This window comes from Salvia hispanica, chromosome 5, assembly GCF_023119035.1.
Source record: "Salvia hispanica cultivar TCC Black 2014 chromosome 5, UniMelb_Shisp_WGS_1.0, whole genome shotgun sequence".
Lineage (NCBI taxonomy): Eukaryota > Viridiplantae > Streptophyta > Magnoliopsida > Lamiales > Lamiaceae > Salvia > Salvia hispanica.
This window is the reverse complement of record NC_062969.1, coordinates 2878397-2896217: the sequence shown is the minus strand read 5'-3', so window position 1 is coordinate 2896217 and position 17821 is coordinate 2878397. Positions and strand designations below refer to the sequence as shown.

General features: G+C 33.6%; 2 protein-coding genes across 4 annotated transcripts; one reads left to right on the top strand and one right to left on the bottom strand.

Annotated features, from left to right (window-relative positions):
* Positions 1-3605: 3605 nt before the first annotated feature.
* On the top strand, positions 3606-6679 carry LOC125191068. 3 transcript variants are annotated; one of them, XM_048088530.1, is made up of 7 exons: positions 3606-3789; positions 3899-3983; positions 4084-4249; positions 4577-5095; positions 5547-5994; positions 6081-6162; positions 6256-6679. In XM_048088530.1, the coding sequence occupies exons 3-7, from the start codon at positions 4114-4116 to the stop codon at positions 6457-6459; spliced, it is 1389 nt and encodes a 462-aa protein (XP_047944487.1). In that variant the 5' UTR covers positions 3606-3789; positions 3899-3983; positions 4084-4113; the 3' UTR covers positions 6460-6679. The 3 variants fall into 3 exon arrangements, with proteins under 3 accessions (XP_047944487.1, XP_047944486.1, XP_047944485.1); XM_048088529.1 differs by lacking the exon at positions 3899-3983 and having other exon boundaries at positions 5550-5994; XM_048088528.1 differs by lacking the exon at positions 3899-3983.
* Positions 6680-6880: 201 nt separating this feature from the next.
* Positions 6881-7445, bottom strand: LOC125191070 (auxin response factor 6-like). The gene is made up of 2 exons (XM_048088531.1): positions 7331-7445; positions 6881-7226 (listed from the first exon to the last, which is right to left on the bottom strand). The coding sequence occupies exons 1-2, from the start codon at positions 7435-7437 to the stop codon at positions 7022-7024; spliced, it is 312 nt and encodes a 103-aa protein (XP_047944488.1). The 5' UTR covers positions 7438-7445; the 3' UTR covers positions 6881-7021.
* Between the last annotated feature and the right edge of the window lie 10376 nt (positions 7446-17821).

Sequence of the window (17821 nt, the reverse complement as noted above, 5' to 3'; positions counted from 1 at the left end):
AAATTTTAATAAGGTGGCTCCGCCCCTGGTTTTATCTTAGAACAAAACATTATCGTTTATTAATACTTTAAAACAACATTATTTTATTAAAATAGATATTTTTTATTTTATTTATTCATAAATGAATGGTATCATATTTTCATAAATACTATACTCATGTCGTATTTAGTTTTAATTCGAAAAAGAGTATAGGAATTTGGAGTTAAAACGATTCAAATTATAAGTATATATTTTGTATTATCGAAACATTATCGACTTAGTAATTGGCAATGGGGAATGCATGATTGCCATACAAAAAAAATTACAAACATATGATATTTTAGAGGAAAACGGAAATATTATTAAAAAATATAATAATCACAATGTACATTGCATTGCGATGCATTATTCTATATCAAATAAAGCAATTAGATATATACAGTTTATAACATTTATTATTAAAAAAAATACTCTTATATTGATAGAACAAGCACCACTGATAAAAATCCCTTAACAAACTACTTTTTGACCAATTACTATTTACTAAGCCTCTTGTGATAATATAGTACCACCTTAAAATATTTACTCTTTTTATTTAATAAGTACTAGTATTATGATTATCTTCACTAATAAAATACGTTCTATGATATGTAATCCTAATACCAGTAGCCTATTTCCTGAATTTACAGCTAACACTATTATTCATTCATAAATTTTTGGAATATGGCCGAATTATTAGGGTGAAAAAATACGAATTCAATAGCTTCATGAAAAATTATTATTCAAATGGAAATGTGATATCTATCACGAATGACAGAGGGTATATGATTATCAAGATTGCTTAATTGAGTCTATTAATTTTCTTTTTATCCCTCCACATTTTCCCATCTTAATATATCTTGATAATTACTAGTAGTAGTATTTGTTTTGTTCAATACTCTCGATTTAATAATAAAATACTCCATATGTGTTTCTCTCATGTGACGACCTCATCAGCACCCACTTAGTATGCCGAAATTAGAACTATGGAGATTAAATCAGCAAATAAAATGAAATAAAACGCGTGCAATTATTCAAATTGGATGATAATAATTCGTTTATATTCTACTGAAGAAGATTCAAATATGTTCAATGATAGCTAGAATTATACTCATAATCTACTGAGAGAGGTGGTGTGTTTTTAATTAAAAATAGGCCTGCATAATAGCCTGAATTAATGTAGTACATAACTTCTGAAATAAGTAAAAAAAAAAAAAAAAGATCAGGCATTTCGTGACAATCATTATCACCTCTCTCTCCCGCCTTCAGTTTTGAACCAAATCATCATTCACTTCAATTCAATCCTTCATCTATCAAAAATATACAATAATACGAATCATAATGTGGGGTGAATATTGTGAATTGTAAATCGTATTGCTCTACATGGAATGTGATGAATTTCATACGCACATATAAACAAAAAAAATTGTTTATATTTTTGTGAACGGATGAAATAATACTACTCCTTGTGTAATATATTAATCTACTAAACACATTAAATTCATTTTTCAAAAGTCTAGTAATTTAAATTTTGAAATTAAGTGGGCAAGTTGGTATCATTTTCATATACCTTTTCAACTACTACAATACGGTATACTTTTACACAACATTTTAAAGCCAACAATGATACAAGGAGTGAAAAAGTTAAACGGACCCATTATCCCAAAAGTGTAAAATGTTGGAGTCCCTTTTTTTCAAAAATTACGTTTAATAAAATCAGCAAAATACATTGACAATAATCCACTAAACCCAAATTTAGTAACCTAAGTGATTTATTTGTTGGGTGTAGTGAGAACCAGCTGGAAATTTATTGAGGGGCTAATTAACACACAATTTTAAATAGTTAAAGATGAACTATTGTAAAATACTAGTAGTATGAAATATAATTAAGAAGTTATACAACGATTTTAATTTTTAACTGCGATCCTCTCACAACAATTTTCGTTTATTTTTTGAGCTGTTAAAAGCTATATTTTGCTCATTTTTTCAACCCATTTTTTATTTATATTTCTTGTCAAAATGCAATATTTAATAGCAGACGGATAAAATATAGTAATAGCCTTGTTAGCTCTTATACATGAATATAAATAACTTGAAAACAAAAATTAACAGTGTATCAAGATATTAAAGAATATAGTACCTTGCAAAAACATTTGTTAATAAATAATTAAATAAATAGTGAATTAAGTAGTACTAATATATCACTAAAATAATTCAAACATAAAAAATTAATTATAAATTTTAATTTAAATAAATAAGAAAGTCATATGATTGTATTATTGTGAACGTTTCAAGACAATTTAAACTCGTATAGATTTTCTTTAGTATTATTTATTGCACCAAAATTTAGTGACGATTTTAGTATTTAAGCATAATTATCCTTGAAAATAATAAATACTGAATTATCTACTCCTGATTGACAGATTTGAATCCACGGGAAAAGACAAATGGTCATACATTAAAGTCATAAATTCCATTACAACTTAGATGTAATCATCATAATTGCCAAAAACAATTTGTGAAGTGGAAATGAATAGAATAAGGCATTAATAGTATTTCGAAAAAATGTCGTTCATATAATAAACTGAGTGATTGAGTCTCAAGAATATTACCAGTTTACCACTACATACCATTTATGCACCAACAAATATTTCAATATTATCAATCTCCTAAATATTATTCTCCCGCATAAGGACACATTGTAGATGTTTGTGAATAATATAAACTTCTCACTTTACAGAAAATATTAGAACAAATTATCAAAGAAATTGCAAAAGATGAAAATTTTGGTCTTTTTCACACATTTCAAAAATTGAATTTTAAACCACGAAAATTATATTTTTCACAATTATTTAAATTTTTTAATTTCCAACAACATACATAATAATGTGATAACCAGTTTTAAATATGTGGATATGCTATGGCTACTATATTAGGAATGTCAATTCACGTCATTATAATGATACATGTTTATGTGGTGAGTGGCGTGTTCAAAATCGATTAACATCATCATCACGTATTTCAATGAAAACAATACAATGAGATGATTGCAAAATTTACCATATTTATATTTCATTATTCAATTTTGGGAAAGTTTGAAGTATATTAGAATTTGACTTTCTTGATTCATCTGATAATTTATTAAATTATTATCCCTTCTTATCCCCATTAACTATTTCATTTTTTTAATACTGTAAATTATTATCCCTTCTTATCCCCATTAATTATTTTTTTTTTTTAATACTGTAAATTTTACATTCTTATTTTAGTATATGGCTTACAAAATTTTTATAATATCCCTATATTTGGTTTTGTTCGACGTAAAAAAAAATGAGTTTGAATTTGCAATAAGATCGAAAACTCTACACAGAAAATGAAATTTGACAATATAATTGGAGATGTCTTAAAAAACTGGAAGGAAAAAGTAATGAAATGTATATTTCTATTTATCAAATATAGTAAAATAAAATTGGACAATTAATAGAGATAAGATAAGAATAACAAAATGAGACAATTAACGAGGATTTGAAAGAGTATTAATTTAAATAAATCATTCCAACCCCCTCTCTCTAAATAAGGCATCAGATTAGCAAGCTCTGACCAAAAATCGTGTATTGGCTGGCTGGCTTCGTCTTGGCTAGCTCTCTCTCTCTCTACACCTCTCTTCACGGTTTTCTTATATACGTATCTGCGCCTGTGAGTGAAACAGTAGAAAGAGCAAAAAAGCATAGACAGAATCTAATGGAATACGATAGGATACACAAAGTTCAGGTATTCAAGTCTTTAATCTTCTCTCTGCATACATGCATTTCTCCTCCTTTTTCGTGGAATTGTTGTTTCGTCGTCGATATATTTCAAATTAGATGTTTTGTGATCACAGCACGCCAATTGCTTGATTAATGGCCTCAGAGAAAATCACGCTTAAAGAAAATTGAGGTTGAATGAAATGAGATCATTTAAATGGGGTAAAAGTAAAGTTTTGATCTTTTCCAAGTTTTCTAAAGTGGGGTGTGTTAAAGTCTCTCAATTTGGATGGTTTTTCATTTTTTTTGGGTGTTATTGCAGACTGGTATTCTATCTCCGAGTAAATTGAGGATGAAGCTTATGGGGTCACACCATCAAAAGAGATCAAACAGTATTTCCTCAAGAACATCTCCTGCTAGAATGGGAGATTCAGAGTTTGCCAAGGACAGCTTGTTGGCAGCGGAAAATGGGGATTTTGGAGAGGAAGGTTTGATGTTTTTTCCCCCTTACCTTTTTGCCTTCACTTGCTCTGTTTTTTATTGGTAGGTTGCATTTATTAGTTATCTTTAGTCCTTAGATATCATTGAATTAGTGGTAGTGGGCCTAGTAGCTTTTGCCTGCTTAGAGCTGTTTCTATTGGTAGTGAGTGACATATAGTTTCTGCAAAAAATGGTTGAATTAGTTTTAAGTTTTCAATGGGGAAAGACCTTGAGTGAAGTTAATTGTTTCTTTGAGTGAAGCAGCAGTTTTAGTGCTCTAACTGTGAAAAGCCCTTTTGCTGATTTTAGGCCTGCATCCTGTTTTCTTTTTGCAGCATTGAATTTAGAGGTTTCACAAGTTAAGTCTGATGGTGCTAGCCAAGGTGATGGGAATTCATTGCAGCCGAAGGATAATGGCGATGCTAGTCGTTTTAGAATGCAGCTTCTTTCCAAGGGAGATACTGGTAATTCCAGTTCTGTCCACCCCATCAGAATGTCTGAGGATGACAATCTTGATTATGATAGCACCTCGAGCTTTGAGTTCCATAAAGGGGATAGGTCGCTGCACCATTCCATAACAAGATCGTTCTCGAGGCCAATGTCGTCGAAATGGAACGATGCAGAGAAGTGGATTATGAACAAGAAAAATGTGCAATCCAATATCTCAAAGAAGGCCAACATCCAAAATCAGGTGAACAGACAACCAGCTGCGAAAATGGTGAGAGTTGTGCCAGAGCCATCGGTGAAGCGTGTCGATTTTTGCCAACCTGCTTCGCAGACAGGACCGGGGAAATTCGCATTGATGGATGATTCAAATATGCCTTGCACCAAGAGTGTAACAGACGAAACAACAGGTGAATATGGTGCTTCAACTCTATTGTATATTTTGAATGGGTGTTTTTGTTTTCATGCTTTTTTACTTCATCAGCTTGAACCTCCGTTGCTTTTTCATGAAGATAATGATAACTTAGAATGAAAGAAGTGTCGATGTTTCTCTTCCCCTGCAATATTTGTCAGTTATAGAGACAACTTTGCCAAGCTTTTCAAATTTCAAGGTTTGACTAACTATGTAATTTGTTAGATTGAGACATGTACTTAGGAGTAACTATCTCATTAGACTTGAAATTTGGTTGATTTGGTTTGAAATATGTTCTTTATTACTCAAAATGTTACTCCAATGATTCTGCTGCTGCTGCTATCTTGATCTTGTCAGGGAATGAATGAATATAATGTGTAGCTAAGAAAGAAAACAATGGTTTGCAACTTTGTGAAATTGCTTTGCTTATTGGCTTCTTTTGATGCCAGCAGATCCTGCCATACGATCAGTATCGATGAGAGACATGGGAACAGAAATGACTCCTGTTCCGAGCCAAGAGCCGTCAAGGAGTACTACACCGGTAACTCCAACAACCCCAATTCGCAGCCCAATGTCTTCCGTACCTTCTACTCCACGGAGAGGGGAACAAGCACCCACACCAACCGAACATTCCATCAGCAATTCCACTCAGAACTTGGCTGAACATGCTAAGAAGGAATTGTCCGAGCAAGAGCAAAAGCTTAAAACGAGAAGGGAGATTGTGGCCCTGGGCGTTCAACTCGGTAAGATGAACATTGCTGCTTGGGCAAGCAAAGACGAGACTGATAAGAGTGATTCTGGGAATGAAGCTATAGACAATGATGAGCTTACACCGACTGAGTATACAAAGCGCGCAGCTGCCTGGGAAGAAGCTGAGGAAGCTAAGCATGCTGCCAGGTTCATTCTTCAAGCTTTTGTTTTGTAGTTGAAATACCGCTGTTGTTATCAGTTGCAGCTTTCGACTTACTTGAATCTGATTTCAGATATAAACGCGAAGAAATAAGAATTCAGGCATGGGAGAGTCAGCAGAAAGCAAGGCTTGATGCGGAAATGAAGCAGATAGAGGTAAAGGCATCTCATCTCCTTATCAATGAAATGCATAAGAATTCACTGTCAAACATCAAAAGGAAAACTGATAAAAAAAAAATTGATAATCAGGCCCAAATCGAGCAAATGAAAGCGCAGGCTCAAGCAAAGATGGTGAAGAAGGTAGCAATGGCAAGACGAAAATCGGAGGAGAAAAGAGCATTAGCTGAAGCTAGGAAAAACCGACAGGCTGAAAAAACTGCATTGCAGGCAGAATACATACGCGACACGGGCCGTATCCCTTCTTCCACCTTCATCTGCTGTGGTTGGTCATAACCGAGCAGGACGTCCTCTCAGCAAAATACGCAGGAAAACACACTCCTGTGGGAATAAGTTTCTCCATGTGAGAATCACCATTGTGGTTATGCTTTCCACCATATATCTTTTTTCAGTCAAGAATTTGAAGCTTTTGGATTGAACTGCAAGTCTTTGCAGCTATACATGTCCTCATTCACACCATGTATAGTTTTGATGTAATATCTGCCATTTTTGGTTATACTCCATATAAGTTTCCTATCAAGTTTAGTCAAATTAAAAAGACTAAATTGACTTGTCAAAAAAAGTGTACACAAGACATGAGAAGCAAACAAAATAGGGCTAAACTGAGTGTTTTTTTAAATTGATAGACAATCAAAACTAGTGCTATTTCATGATCAACTAATACTAGACCAGAACATGGGAAGAGAACAGAGGAGGATGGACTATGAGATACTTACAGTATTATAGCTTCTATTATAAAATCTTTTCAAGTTAGAAATAGAAAATCTCATGGCTACCAGATTCAGATAAAGCTAATATTACAGACAGATTGCAACTATTAATACAACTGGCTCAGAATTCAGAAATCAAGACTTCCGACAGACGGTATACCGGTGCTCATGTTCCTACCCTCCTGCCGGCTTCCATAACTATCACAGCCGCCGTTTTGGACAGGCAACCTTTGTAGGGGGATTGAGTTTAGAAGCTCCAGTCCTTGTTTCCCCATTTCCTGCACCTCTTGTGGCGACAGGATCTTGATGCACCATACGCTGTTTACGAACTCCCTGAAAATAGTACAGGAATCAGAGAGTGTCTTCGAGGCAACAGAAGATATATACATTTGCATATTCTGTTTAGAATGTGAGTGAGAAATGGAAAGAGAACTTACTGCCAGGGGTCGTCCCCGAGAAGAAGGACATCGTTTTCACGGTCCACAAATACAAGCTGCCAGCCTGATCTCAACGGATCTTCCAATTCGCCTTCAAGGCCAAACATCTGAGCGAGTTAACGAGTTTTGCTGAGCATTGCCCCGGGAGGGGTTTGCGTGCGACACCAGACGGGCCTTGAAGGTTTAAACAAACGGAGCAGGAGACTGCTGCATAAAACCTGCAGACTGCTGCCAATTGGGGCTGTGGTTGCATAATGGGCAACCCTCATATCCTGCATAGCTGCAGCTGCATGGCTGATAAATCTTTTGATCCAGCAAAATATCCCTTTGGCTGCATCCAGGTAAACCCCCATCCCTTGGTTCACTTGCATTCCCCGTCCCCAGGGCCCAAATGAGGAGGTTTAACCCCATTCATCACCTTCATCCCTAGGAAACAAACAATTGGATTTTAGAAATCGAAAACCCGGTGTGAGGGGATGACAATGTATTGTAAAACAGCTAAAAGAGGTTTCTCCCTCAGAGGGGAGACCTGAGGCCCAAAGGCCCCTTTTCAGTCTAGGGGAAAAAGGCAAATGATACATAGGGAACGTGGTTAAGGTTCATTTAAAGTGAAACCCCGGCTGCCTCCCCAGCTGTTGACTGTCCCACCCAAACCCTTCATCGTGTTTTTAGAAGTGGGAGGGGAATACTTTAATCATATACGAGTTAGTAGAGGCGAAAACCCTGTAGCTCCCTTTCCCAAACGCCAGTGTAAATTTTCCACCTGACAGGACCCGAGCGTTTTATGCCAGACGGCCCATGTAGCTGGAAAAAAAACATCTCAGAACAAACAAAAACATAAAAAAAAATTTTGGCTATAAACAAACATCACGACACTGGATTCTCTGTTTCAAAAGCATCGGAACGCATCCCCACGGACACTCGGTAGGGTGCACTGTTTTTAGTATTTAGCCAGAGGTATAACAAATTCGAGGGTTTTGCCCTGAATAAAAATTTGGTGTCAGGGAATCGAGATAAATGAAATGTTCAAATATTGGGGAAGAACTACCTGGGATTATAGAATATGTGAACGGTATTGTTCGCTGCATGACAGCAGCAGCAAGCAACCAGATGCATGCTATCACTGGATAAAACGACGAAGGCATACTGTTTGGGGCGGTTGGCACGTCAATGCCAAAGGGCAGCTGACTTTCTTCCCTGATCAAGCATAACAAACATGGGCTCCGCCAAGAATTTTGACAAAAAACCCTAGGAAGAAGGGGTTACCATATGAAAAGAACCGAATACCAGCAACAGCCTTTTGCACTCACAAAAACACTCCAACCAGTTGTAGCAGATGCCTCTTTTGGGTGACCTGAGATTAAAAAAATATTAAACCCAATTTTTAACACAAAATTTATAATCCCGATAAGTGAAAAAAAAACACTAGTAAAATTCTTATAAAAACCAGATTTTTATTAATTTGGAACAACCTCAAATATATGCTGAATTTCCATTGTAGGGAAAATCCCGGGGAATCAACTCTTGTGCCGGAGGTTGTGTGAAAAATCCTGTAACGGGCAAGTATAACTATAAAGCCAGACAGCGAAAAATAAAAAAACAGATTTTTTTTAAAACAGAAAAACAAGGAAAGAAGAGAAAATTCAAGAAAGAGAATCAAGTTCTTCTTTTGCAGATTTTGCAGACTTGAATTATTATTATTATTATTACTATTATTCAATTTTAAACTTAGAAAAGCATAAAACAAATCAAGATTCCACATCAACTTTCTCCAATAAGTACATGTCAAAATCTCACAGTTGAGCAGCCTCAAACCATCAATGCATAGAAACAAAAGGGAAGAAAGGGAACACACCAAAAAAAAAAAAAAGGGAAGAAAGGGAAATCTCACCTTCAGGAGACTGCTGATTCAAGCAAGCAGAGAGTTTCATGATGAAGATTCAAACAATACAGTTGAAGAAGCACAACAAACAGCAGTAACTGCAAACAGCAAAATCCAAACAAATCATAAATCATAAATAAACTAAATCCCAAATATTCCCCAAACTCAAAAATAATTCAGCTTCCACTTACCTCCTCTCCACCCCCAAATAGCATAACACCTGCACTTTTATCCTCCAAATTTCACCCTCCAAAAATTCAAAACTCAAAAGTAAGGCCAAATTTCAAAACTTTCCCCCAAAACTCAGCGCAATCACTTCCTGAATTTTTCCCCCTCCTCAATCAGAGAAAATGCAACTGAAAAAACACCATCTCTAGCTCAAAAAAACAAACTTTCCAACCCTCCTCAGATCTCAACACTCCTCAGAAAGCAGCACACCAAAGCTCCCAAAACCCTCAGCAAAATCCAACCTTTTCCCCCTCAACCAACGCAAACAAACAAAAAAATAGAGTCTTGTGCTGTATTCGAAGGCGCAGATTCCCAAACAAGGACTAAATCAACTCCACCGTTGCATGCGCGTAACAATGCTTCGATAACTGTAAAAAATGGCGAAAACTGAGATACTCCTCTCTGCAAAATTAAGCAGAGCCACTGAGTTGGAGAGGAAAAGGAGTAGAATAATGCGATTTTCTGTGTGTGTATATATGGGTTTCTCACTCCTTCCCCTCTGCTCCAATCAGTCAATATTCAATATCACCTTTTCCAATTTTTCAGATGTCATTTTTAATTTAGGCGAAGAGAGAGAGAGAGAGAGAGAGAGAGAGAATGTGGTGGGAAGAGAAGAGTGGACCATGCAATAATTAGATCTTTTGAACATGGGAATTACTTTTTTAACCTTTTTGCGCTTTTTCCCATCTTCGAATTTTTTGTATTAAATTAATTCGTAAATTTCCAATTCCAAGTGGGCCTTCTCGGATTAAGACTGAGATCTGCTGAAATTGCTGTCAGTAAAGGCCCACTGCCAGCCCACCCTTCATTTTTTTTAATATTTTCTTTTTCTTTTGTCAATTTTAATTATTATATATATAGTCATTTAAATCGCAGTTATGTGAGAGAATTGAGTCATTATCAGTTCTATGCGACTTTCATTTCTAGGATATTTTGTAACACTGCATGGATGGATGATCATGCAAGGGTGTGGTCGGTTCAGGAATCGTTGGTTTCGAATGGTGAGAAAATGAATCCGAACAAGCCCGGATAAACATTTGATTGTTTCAGCTTCAAATCGTTTTTTTTTTTTTTAAATTTTTTATCGTTTTAACTTATTTTTATTGATTTTTTCACTATTTTGTCCATTTTCATGGTTAGTTTTGGTTTTGTGCCAAAATCGAGAATTAACCGTCAATTCTCGTTTTGAAAATATTTGAACTGAAACTATACATGTAGAATAAGGGATGTGATCATATCATAACCCATATTTATGGTGATAACCTAATAACCCTCATTTTATGGACGAAAAATATCATTTTATGGAATAGAATATCATTTTATGGAATAAAAGTATCATTTTATGCATGCTGAAAAAATATCATTTTATCGTGTATAAATATCATTTTTAGTAAAAATGATACTTTTGACCCATAAAATGATAGGGTTATTAGGTTATCACATAAATATGAGTTATGATATGAATGCACCCCCTGTAGAATAATAAGTCAATCCCAATTAGAACTTTCGTAGTCATAGCTGATTAAGATTCAAACACTCGAATGGTCGATATGGTTTCCGATGCATTGAAGTGAATAAAGCTTGTAATGTTGCAAACTACGTGCATCTTGATCGAATCATTTACGAACTTGATTGAATCTCTTTTAATTGAGTTAATCTTAGTATTAGTATTAAATTAAGAATGAAGTTTACATAAGTGCAGCAGGGCACTATAGTATATAGCATTAATTAACTTGGATATAAATCCTCGTGCACTGTAAACTTTTTAAAATAGAGAAATATTCGTTGTCAGATTATAAATTCACTGATGTAAATTTTCCCACTGTTTTAATTTTGTCGATATACGAGGAGAGGTCGTGTTTGAATTGCGTTTGGCAGATTAAATTATTTCCACTACCAGCAATTTCTAGCAAACAATATGCATTCACTTGAAGATCAATGTCACTACTACTACTACTACTAATAATAATGTATATACATATTGGGAAAATATTAGGAGTTTATCAATTACTCTTCTATTCGCTATTAGGAGTTCCGGTTTTCCATTTTAGTACTATATCCGTCATTAGGAGTTCGATTCACTTTTACTTTAAATGGTGTACACCTCACTTTCCACTGACTCATTCCACTCATATTTTACTATCTTTTTTCACCTACTTTCCTTTATATTTCTTAAAACTCATGTCGAACTAAAATGAGACTCCAAATAAGAAAAGTTATTTGTTAATTTATTTTCTTTCCACTTTAATTATTTATTAGTATCATTTTCCAAACCACGTGTTAAAATTAAACGTCTAGTTCAGTATGGGACGGAGGGAGTATAATTATAAGTATAAATGCTTCAAATTATAAGTTATACATAATGACTTACTCTATATAAATCATCAATAACGGATAAAATGGATGCTCTAGCTTACACAAGGAATGCATTGTATGTATATTAATATAAATTAAAGAGGAAAACCCGCGAATAGTAGCAAGTGAAGGGATAATGATTTGTGAGGGTTGTTTATTAAATAAGAAATGAGATAAAAGACACTTTGTGGATACTCTAAAACATATTCCATGAAAATTGACAAATTAAAGTGAAGGGACTATTACATCCTCAAAAGTTGATAGTTACATCGTAATTTGATAATAGTTACTCCCTCCGTCCTAGATAATTTGGGACACTTTGACCTGGCACGGGTTTTAAGAATTCTAATGGAAAGTGAGTTGAAAAAGTTGGTGGAATGTGAATCCTACTTTTAAAGTATTAGTTTTATAATAAAATGTGAGTAGGAATGAGTTAGTGGAATATGAGGTCCACTACTAAAAATGGTAAAAGTGAAGTAGGATAAATTATGTGGGACGGATCGAAATGGAATAATGGGACGAATTATCTGGGACGGAGGGAGTACTAGCTAGTCATGCTAACTACTATTGCATGAAATTTATTACTCGTGAGAGTTCACGCAGGAGCATATGAGAGTACGTGTGGGAGTAACTCAATCCCCCCATAAAATGAAAATGTAACGTCTCGGAATTTAGAACCCTAATTTTAGAGTTTAATAAATATAGTAGAAATTGTGAAAAAAAAAGTTTGTGAAATATTACGTATGTGTCCTATTTTTGTAAATTAGTTTTATAATAAAATATGAACAAAATGAGTTATTATAATTAAATGTGTGATCTATGACCATATATGAGTAATGATATGCTGCGCGATTGAATTTGCGCGACGGATGAGCGCTTCCAATCCACGTCTGAATATTCCTTTTTAATCTATGAATTTCTCTCTCATCAACCTCTCTCCCTCCGTGAACACGTGAACACCGCTCATAATCTCTCTCCCTCATTTATTTTTACAAAATGAAGCTCCAGATCTCGTTCTTTTCTTCATCCTTTTTCTCTACATCATTTTCACATATATATATTGCAACTTCGTTTTTTTCACTATGAAATATGAACTCCGTATTCCTTCCCTTCAATAATATATGTATTCCTTCCCCAGCTTCTCGATATTTGCTACCCCAATTTAATAATTTCATTGAAAATGTTAATCATTTCAATTAATTTCACTCTTCAAAAATGTTTTAATTTTCTTCATCGTTCTGGATGCTTTCAAATTTTAAGCTTTTCTTCCATCTCCCCATATTCTGACCCTTTTGTGTTTTCGAAATTTGAAGATTTTGATATTTGGGGATAAGTCTAGTGGTCGACGGTAGAATTCTAAATTTGAGAGAGTTGGAATTGTGGAAGCATCGTTGACTCTTGTGAAGAAATAAGAGTGGTGGTTGGTGATGATTAAGGAAGGAAAATTTCCAAGTATTTGTGACCTTTTAGAAAGAACGATGAATTGTGGTTTAAGAATTGATAAGAAAGGTTGGAATTCCGCAAGAATGAAGAGTGATTTTTACAGCTCATTTAGGGGAAGTTAAATTCAACGAAAGTTTGTCTATTTGCTATTTTTTCACCTTTTGAGATAAAATTTCAATTGAAATTGTGCCTGAACTTCGAAAATTGGTAAGCTTTCTTAGATACCTATCTCTGACTTTTATGCAAAAATTCTTGAAAACGCAGTCAAATCAATGGAAGGATAAAATTACGTATAGAGTTCAATTTTGTAAAAGAATGGTGGAGAGAGATTCTGAAGATGAGTTTCTTTCACAATTAAAAAAATAAAAAGGAGTGGAGCGGTGTTGACGAAGCTAAGAGGTGAGATAATTTAATATTGATAATATATGCAAAAGAAGTAAACAGTTGTCTGACGTGGAATGACACTCATCAATCGCCCAAATCAGTCGGATAGCATAACATTTCTAGACTATATATAGTAAAAAGTAAATTAAACAATTATTTACTGACATACTTAAAACAATTAATCATGAACGTAGGAAGTGAATATGTTATTACTAAATTCAGGCAACTAGTGGAAATGAAATATTTTTCTCATCCCACCATAAATGAAACACATGCTCTGTTTTAATGGGTAGAGTTTTTATGGGATTAAACCTCTTTAGATTTAGGGGCCTATCAGTCAGTTAATGTAGCCAGATCCATCCATGAACTACCTAACGAGTAACGACTAATGATGCCAATTAAATTATCCAACCCCACAATTTTATTTTATCTTTATGTAGTGCTTAATTAAGTCTAGTTTCGATCGTATTTATTCCAGCATGCCACACTTAACAAAAGTGGATATTCGTCGTTGTTGATTAGATTATACATTTGGTTTTTCTTAAAAAAAATACCCATCGAAAATGGTCCATTTTTCTTTATCCTTCCCAATAAAGATGACTGCTAATTTATTTAGAAAATAGGAGTAACTAAAATATATAACTATATTTTCTCTATTAACTAAAATATATAACTATATTTTCTCTATTTTACTTTATGTTGTTCTCTATCTATATTCATTTCTAGAATTTTAAAACTTCTAACAATCTTTTCTCTTTCTTACTTTATTCATATTAACTACTTTAAAATATCAAATAACCTTCTCTTTATTTAAACTTTTTATAAATATGAATGAATAGAATATGTGCAGTCCAAAAATGGGTCATCATTCCCGAAAATAGGAATGCATAAACTATTTTAGGGCAAAATATTGAGATACTTTTATGTAAGTCGTCTCGCTTTAAAAATATAAAAATATAGAATAACCTGATATCAAAATACTTAATATTTAGCGAGTCACTCTTCAAATCACCAATTAATTTTGAGGTGAGATCTTACTAGGATTTGCATTCTTTCCCTTTTACGTATCAACACACTAATGAATAAAATTGTACAATTAAATTCTTTGTATTTAGTGTAAATTGTCTAAAAAAGTCTTTATCAACGCAATAAAACATAAAAAAAAAATACCATCTCAATTTTTAGATTCAAAATTTTAGCTTTAGTAGTAAAAATTTATACTCTACTTTCTTCCCAATATGCAAGTTGAATTAGGGAGGAAATGAACTAAAAAACACAAAGCAAAAAGGCTTCTCCATTGCCACTTTTTCTGATCGAACTTGACAACACACGTGCAAGTTGTCATGAAATGGTCTTTGAATAAGTAGATACATCTAATCTCCATCAAATAGTACTTGCCCTTAGACTTAGATCCCAATGCAAAATTTGCTTTTTATTCCCAGTTTGCCAGCAAGATTCATAAAATTAATTTTCTCGTACTATTTGGTCAGTATTATAGATAAATGCAATAATTGAGTGGGGGTGATTTAATTAAATGGGATGGGCAGGGAGTGAAAGATTACCAGTCACCAAACAATACAAGCCAAATTCAATAAAAAGAATCACATGTGTAGGTTGGTCCAAGCAATTATAGTTAGAGAGAGAGAGATGGTTAGCCTAACATGGTGGGTTAGGGGGTGGGCTCTTTGGGTAGAGAATTAATTCTTAAAAATTCTACTTATAATTATTTGTGGATAAGCAAAAACAAAAATAAACGGGATACAGACATCTAGTACGGTTTCCGTACTTTTTGGGGAATTTGGACCACTCCTTGCCTTTGATATCTATGTCGTTGTCTTTCTACGCCGTTACGCCGTTTTTTTGTTTGGATGAATTTTGGATATAGATTGGCAACTTGTCTCCACTGATGATGTCGTTTTAATTAGTACTCCTACAAATAATTATACATATAGGAATAGATGGCAGGTCCATGAAATGGAACGAACTTGTGGGGCGGACGGAGCCGATATAAATTGTAGCCGGCATGTGGGAAGATAAATATGGGTGAAAATGTGGATAAATTACATTATGAAATATGGTGGTGTTGATAAATGAGTTGTAGATAATTGCCTTTTGAATTAAACTTGAAGTGTGCAATTTAATTTATGATAAATATTTCATAATTGTATAATAGTACTAGTAAAAAGATTAAAGGTTCATAGGGTAAATTTGAAAAGAAGAATAATAGTAATATGCGATGTAATTTTCGATAGCTTCTAATATATTTGTGGAAAAAAGGTATTAACATTAATTGATGCATGAAATGATATTTTTGTCATGTGTCTTAATGTGACCTAAACACAAAGTGCGATGAAATTGATATTATTAACATACTGAAATTTCCTCACATGGTAAAAGGCCAAAAACAACATATATTCTGCATACAAAATTTGGTATCAAAAGTTTCTTCACACGAAATATTCGATCGGTTTAAACCTACAATGAGTTTTCAATATGTTTGATTTTTGCTATTCAGACGTTATTTTTCCATGTGATTGTGTCAGCTGTCAAAGGTACAATTTAAAATATATACGCATTAATAAGTAAACCATAGTATACTGTACATCCCCCATTCCTAATCCAATCTATAATATTTTCATATATAGTGAAAATTTATTATATTTATATTTTTCGAAAAATATAAAAGGGTGTTTGGGTCCATCCAAGTGTTATGTGATGTTAGCTGTCGTGAGTGGGCATAGAAAAGTGATGGGCCTAAATTAAAAAGTAGTAGTACAATCACATTTAGCTCTTAAAAATTCTTGTCATTATATAATAAGGTAGTACTGTAAAAAATATACGTTAAATTATAGTATTGAGTAGTAATATATCTCGCAATGAATACTTGCTGCAACATAAGTATTTTAAAAGACCTAACAATTTAATTTTTATTCATTTTAAAATACATGCATTTCACAGTAATAAAATAGTGCTCTGTCTCTAGATGACTGATACTTAGCAGTATTTCTTAGGGGTAACTGCTTTTAAAGTCATCAATTTTTCATGAATTCCGTTTTTTCCCATGTACTTTAAAAAGTTCGTGTAATGTCACGAACTTTATTGTCGGTTGCCATTTTCCCATGTCAGGTTTTCCGGTCTGATTCAAAGAGTTCGTTTCCCCTATTTCTTAATAAGTGATCTCAATATAATATTTGTACTCTCTTGTTCTCATGCGGATACGCCACTGCATATAGCTTTCGGTAACCCCCACCCCATTCCAACCCCACCTTCTAATTTGAGTCCATGGACAAAGGCGTACCTTTTTTGTTTGTTTGTTTGTTTGAATTGATTTGTACAGAGAGAGTGCAAGCTCATACGCAACCATAACATATAGGGTATGTGTCCATTCACAATTTAGGATGGTCGAATGTCACATTTCATCTCTCAATAATGCAACATTGTTCACATCATATAATTATATAGTAGTATATGTAATATTCTATGGATATTTAACTTGGATGAATGTGTAACACTCAAAAATAATAAACATAGCAAATACAGTACTTGCTGTATACACAATAAACGTGCATGCATTCTATGCCAAAGAATGTGTTAGAGTTGTCATCCACTTATTGTTCTTTTTGATAGAATTTCCCTTTATATTTACTCTATTGAAGCAAAATGATATGCGATGTATAATGTACATGTGTAATAGTATATGTAAGTGGTAGCCAAAAAAAATGAGAATATTACACCCTTCGTTTTATAGTAATAGAGTCATTTTGTCATTTCAGTATGTTACATAATATTAGAGTCATTTTTCATTTTAGTACTAAAAGTTAACACATTTTTCCACACCTACTTTACCCTCTTTTACTTTTTTTTCTCTTCATCTCTTTACCTTTTTTATTTTCAACTTTATTCTCCCTTTACTTAACTCACCTAACACAATTTTTCTTAATATTCGTGTCGAAAAAAAATGTCCTTATTACTATGGAACGGAGGGAGTACTAGTTTACAAGAAAATTGTTACAAATAAGCTATAGTATATTGTCATATAAATTGACTATATTATTTGAAATTCTTTATATACTTGGAAATTGGAATTCACACTATGCATTTCAAGAAAAAGTGGAGGAATAAAAAGTGAATACCCTTTACGAATAACGAGACAGTGGCGCAATTTTTACTTTTTATCTCTTGACCACTTTTCCATGTTC

Excerpts from the sequence above, each read along its gene's own strand:
- LOC125191068 (XM_048088528.1), top strand. The coding sequence starts at position 3,760 with ATGGAATACGATAGGATACACAAAGTTCAG. Across the intron at positions 5,096-5,546 it reads TGTAACAGACGAAACAACAG|CAGATCCTGCCATACGATCA; the intron begins GTGAATATGGTG and ends TTTTGATGCCAG. Across the intron at positions 5,995-6,080 it reads GAAGCTAAGCATGCTGCCAG|ATATAAACGCGAAGAAATAA; the intron begins GTTCATTCTTCA and ends ATCTGATTTCAG.
- LOC125191070 (XM_048088531.1), bottom strand. The coding sequence starts at position 7,437 with ATGTTTGGCCTTGAAGGCGAATTGGAAGATCCGTTGAGATCAGGCTGG. Across the intron at positions 7,227-7,330 it reads CTCGGGGACGACCCCTGGCA|GGAGTTCGTAAACAGCGTAT; the intron begins GTAAGTTCTCTT and ends TACTATTTTCAG.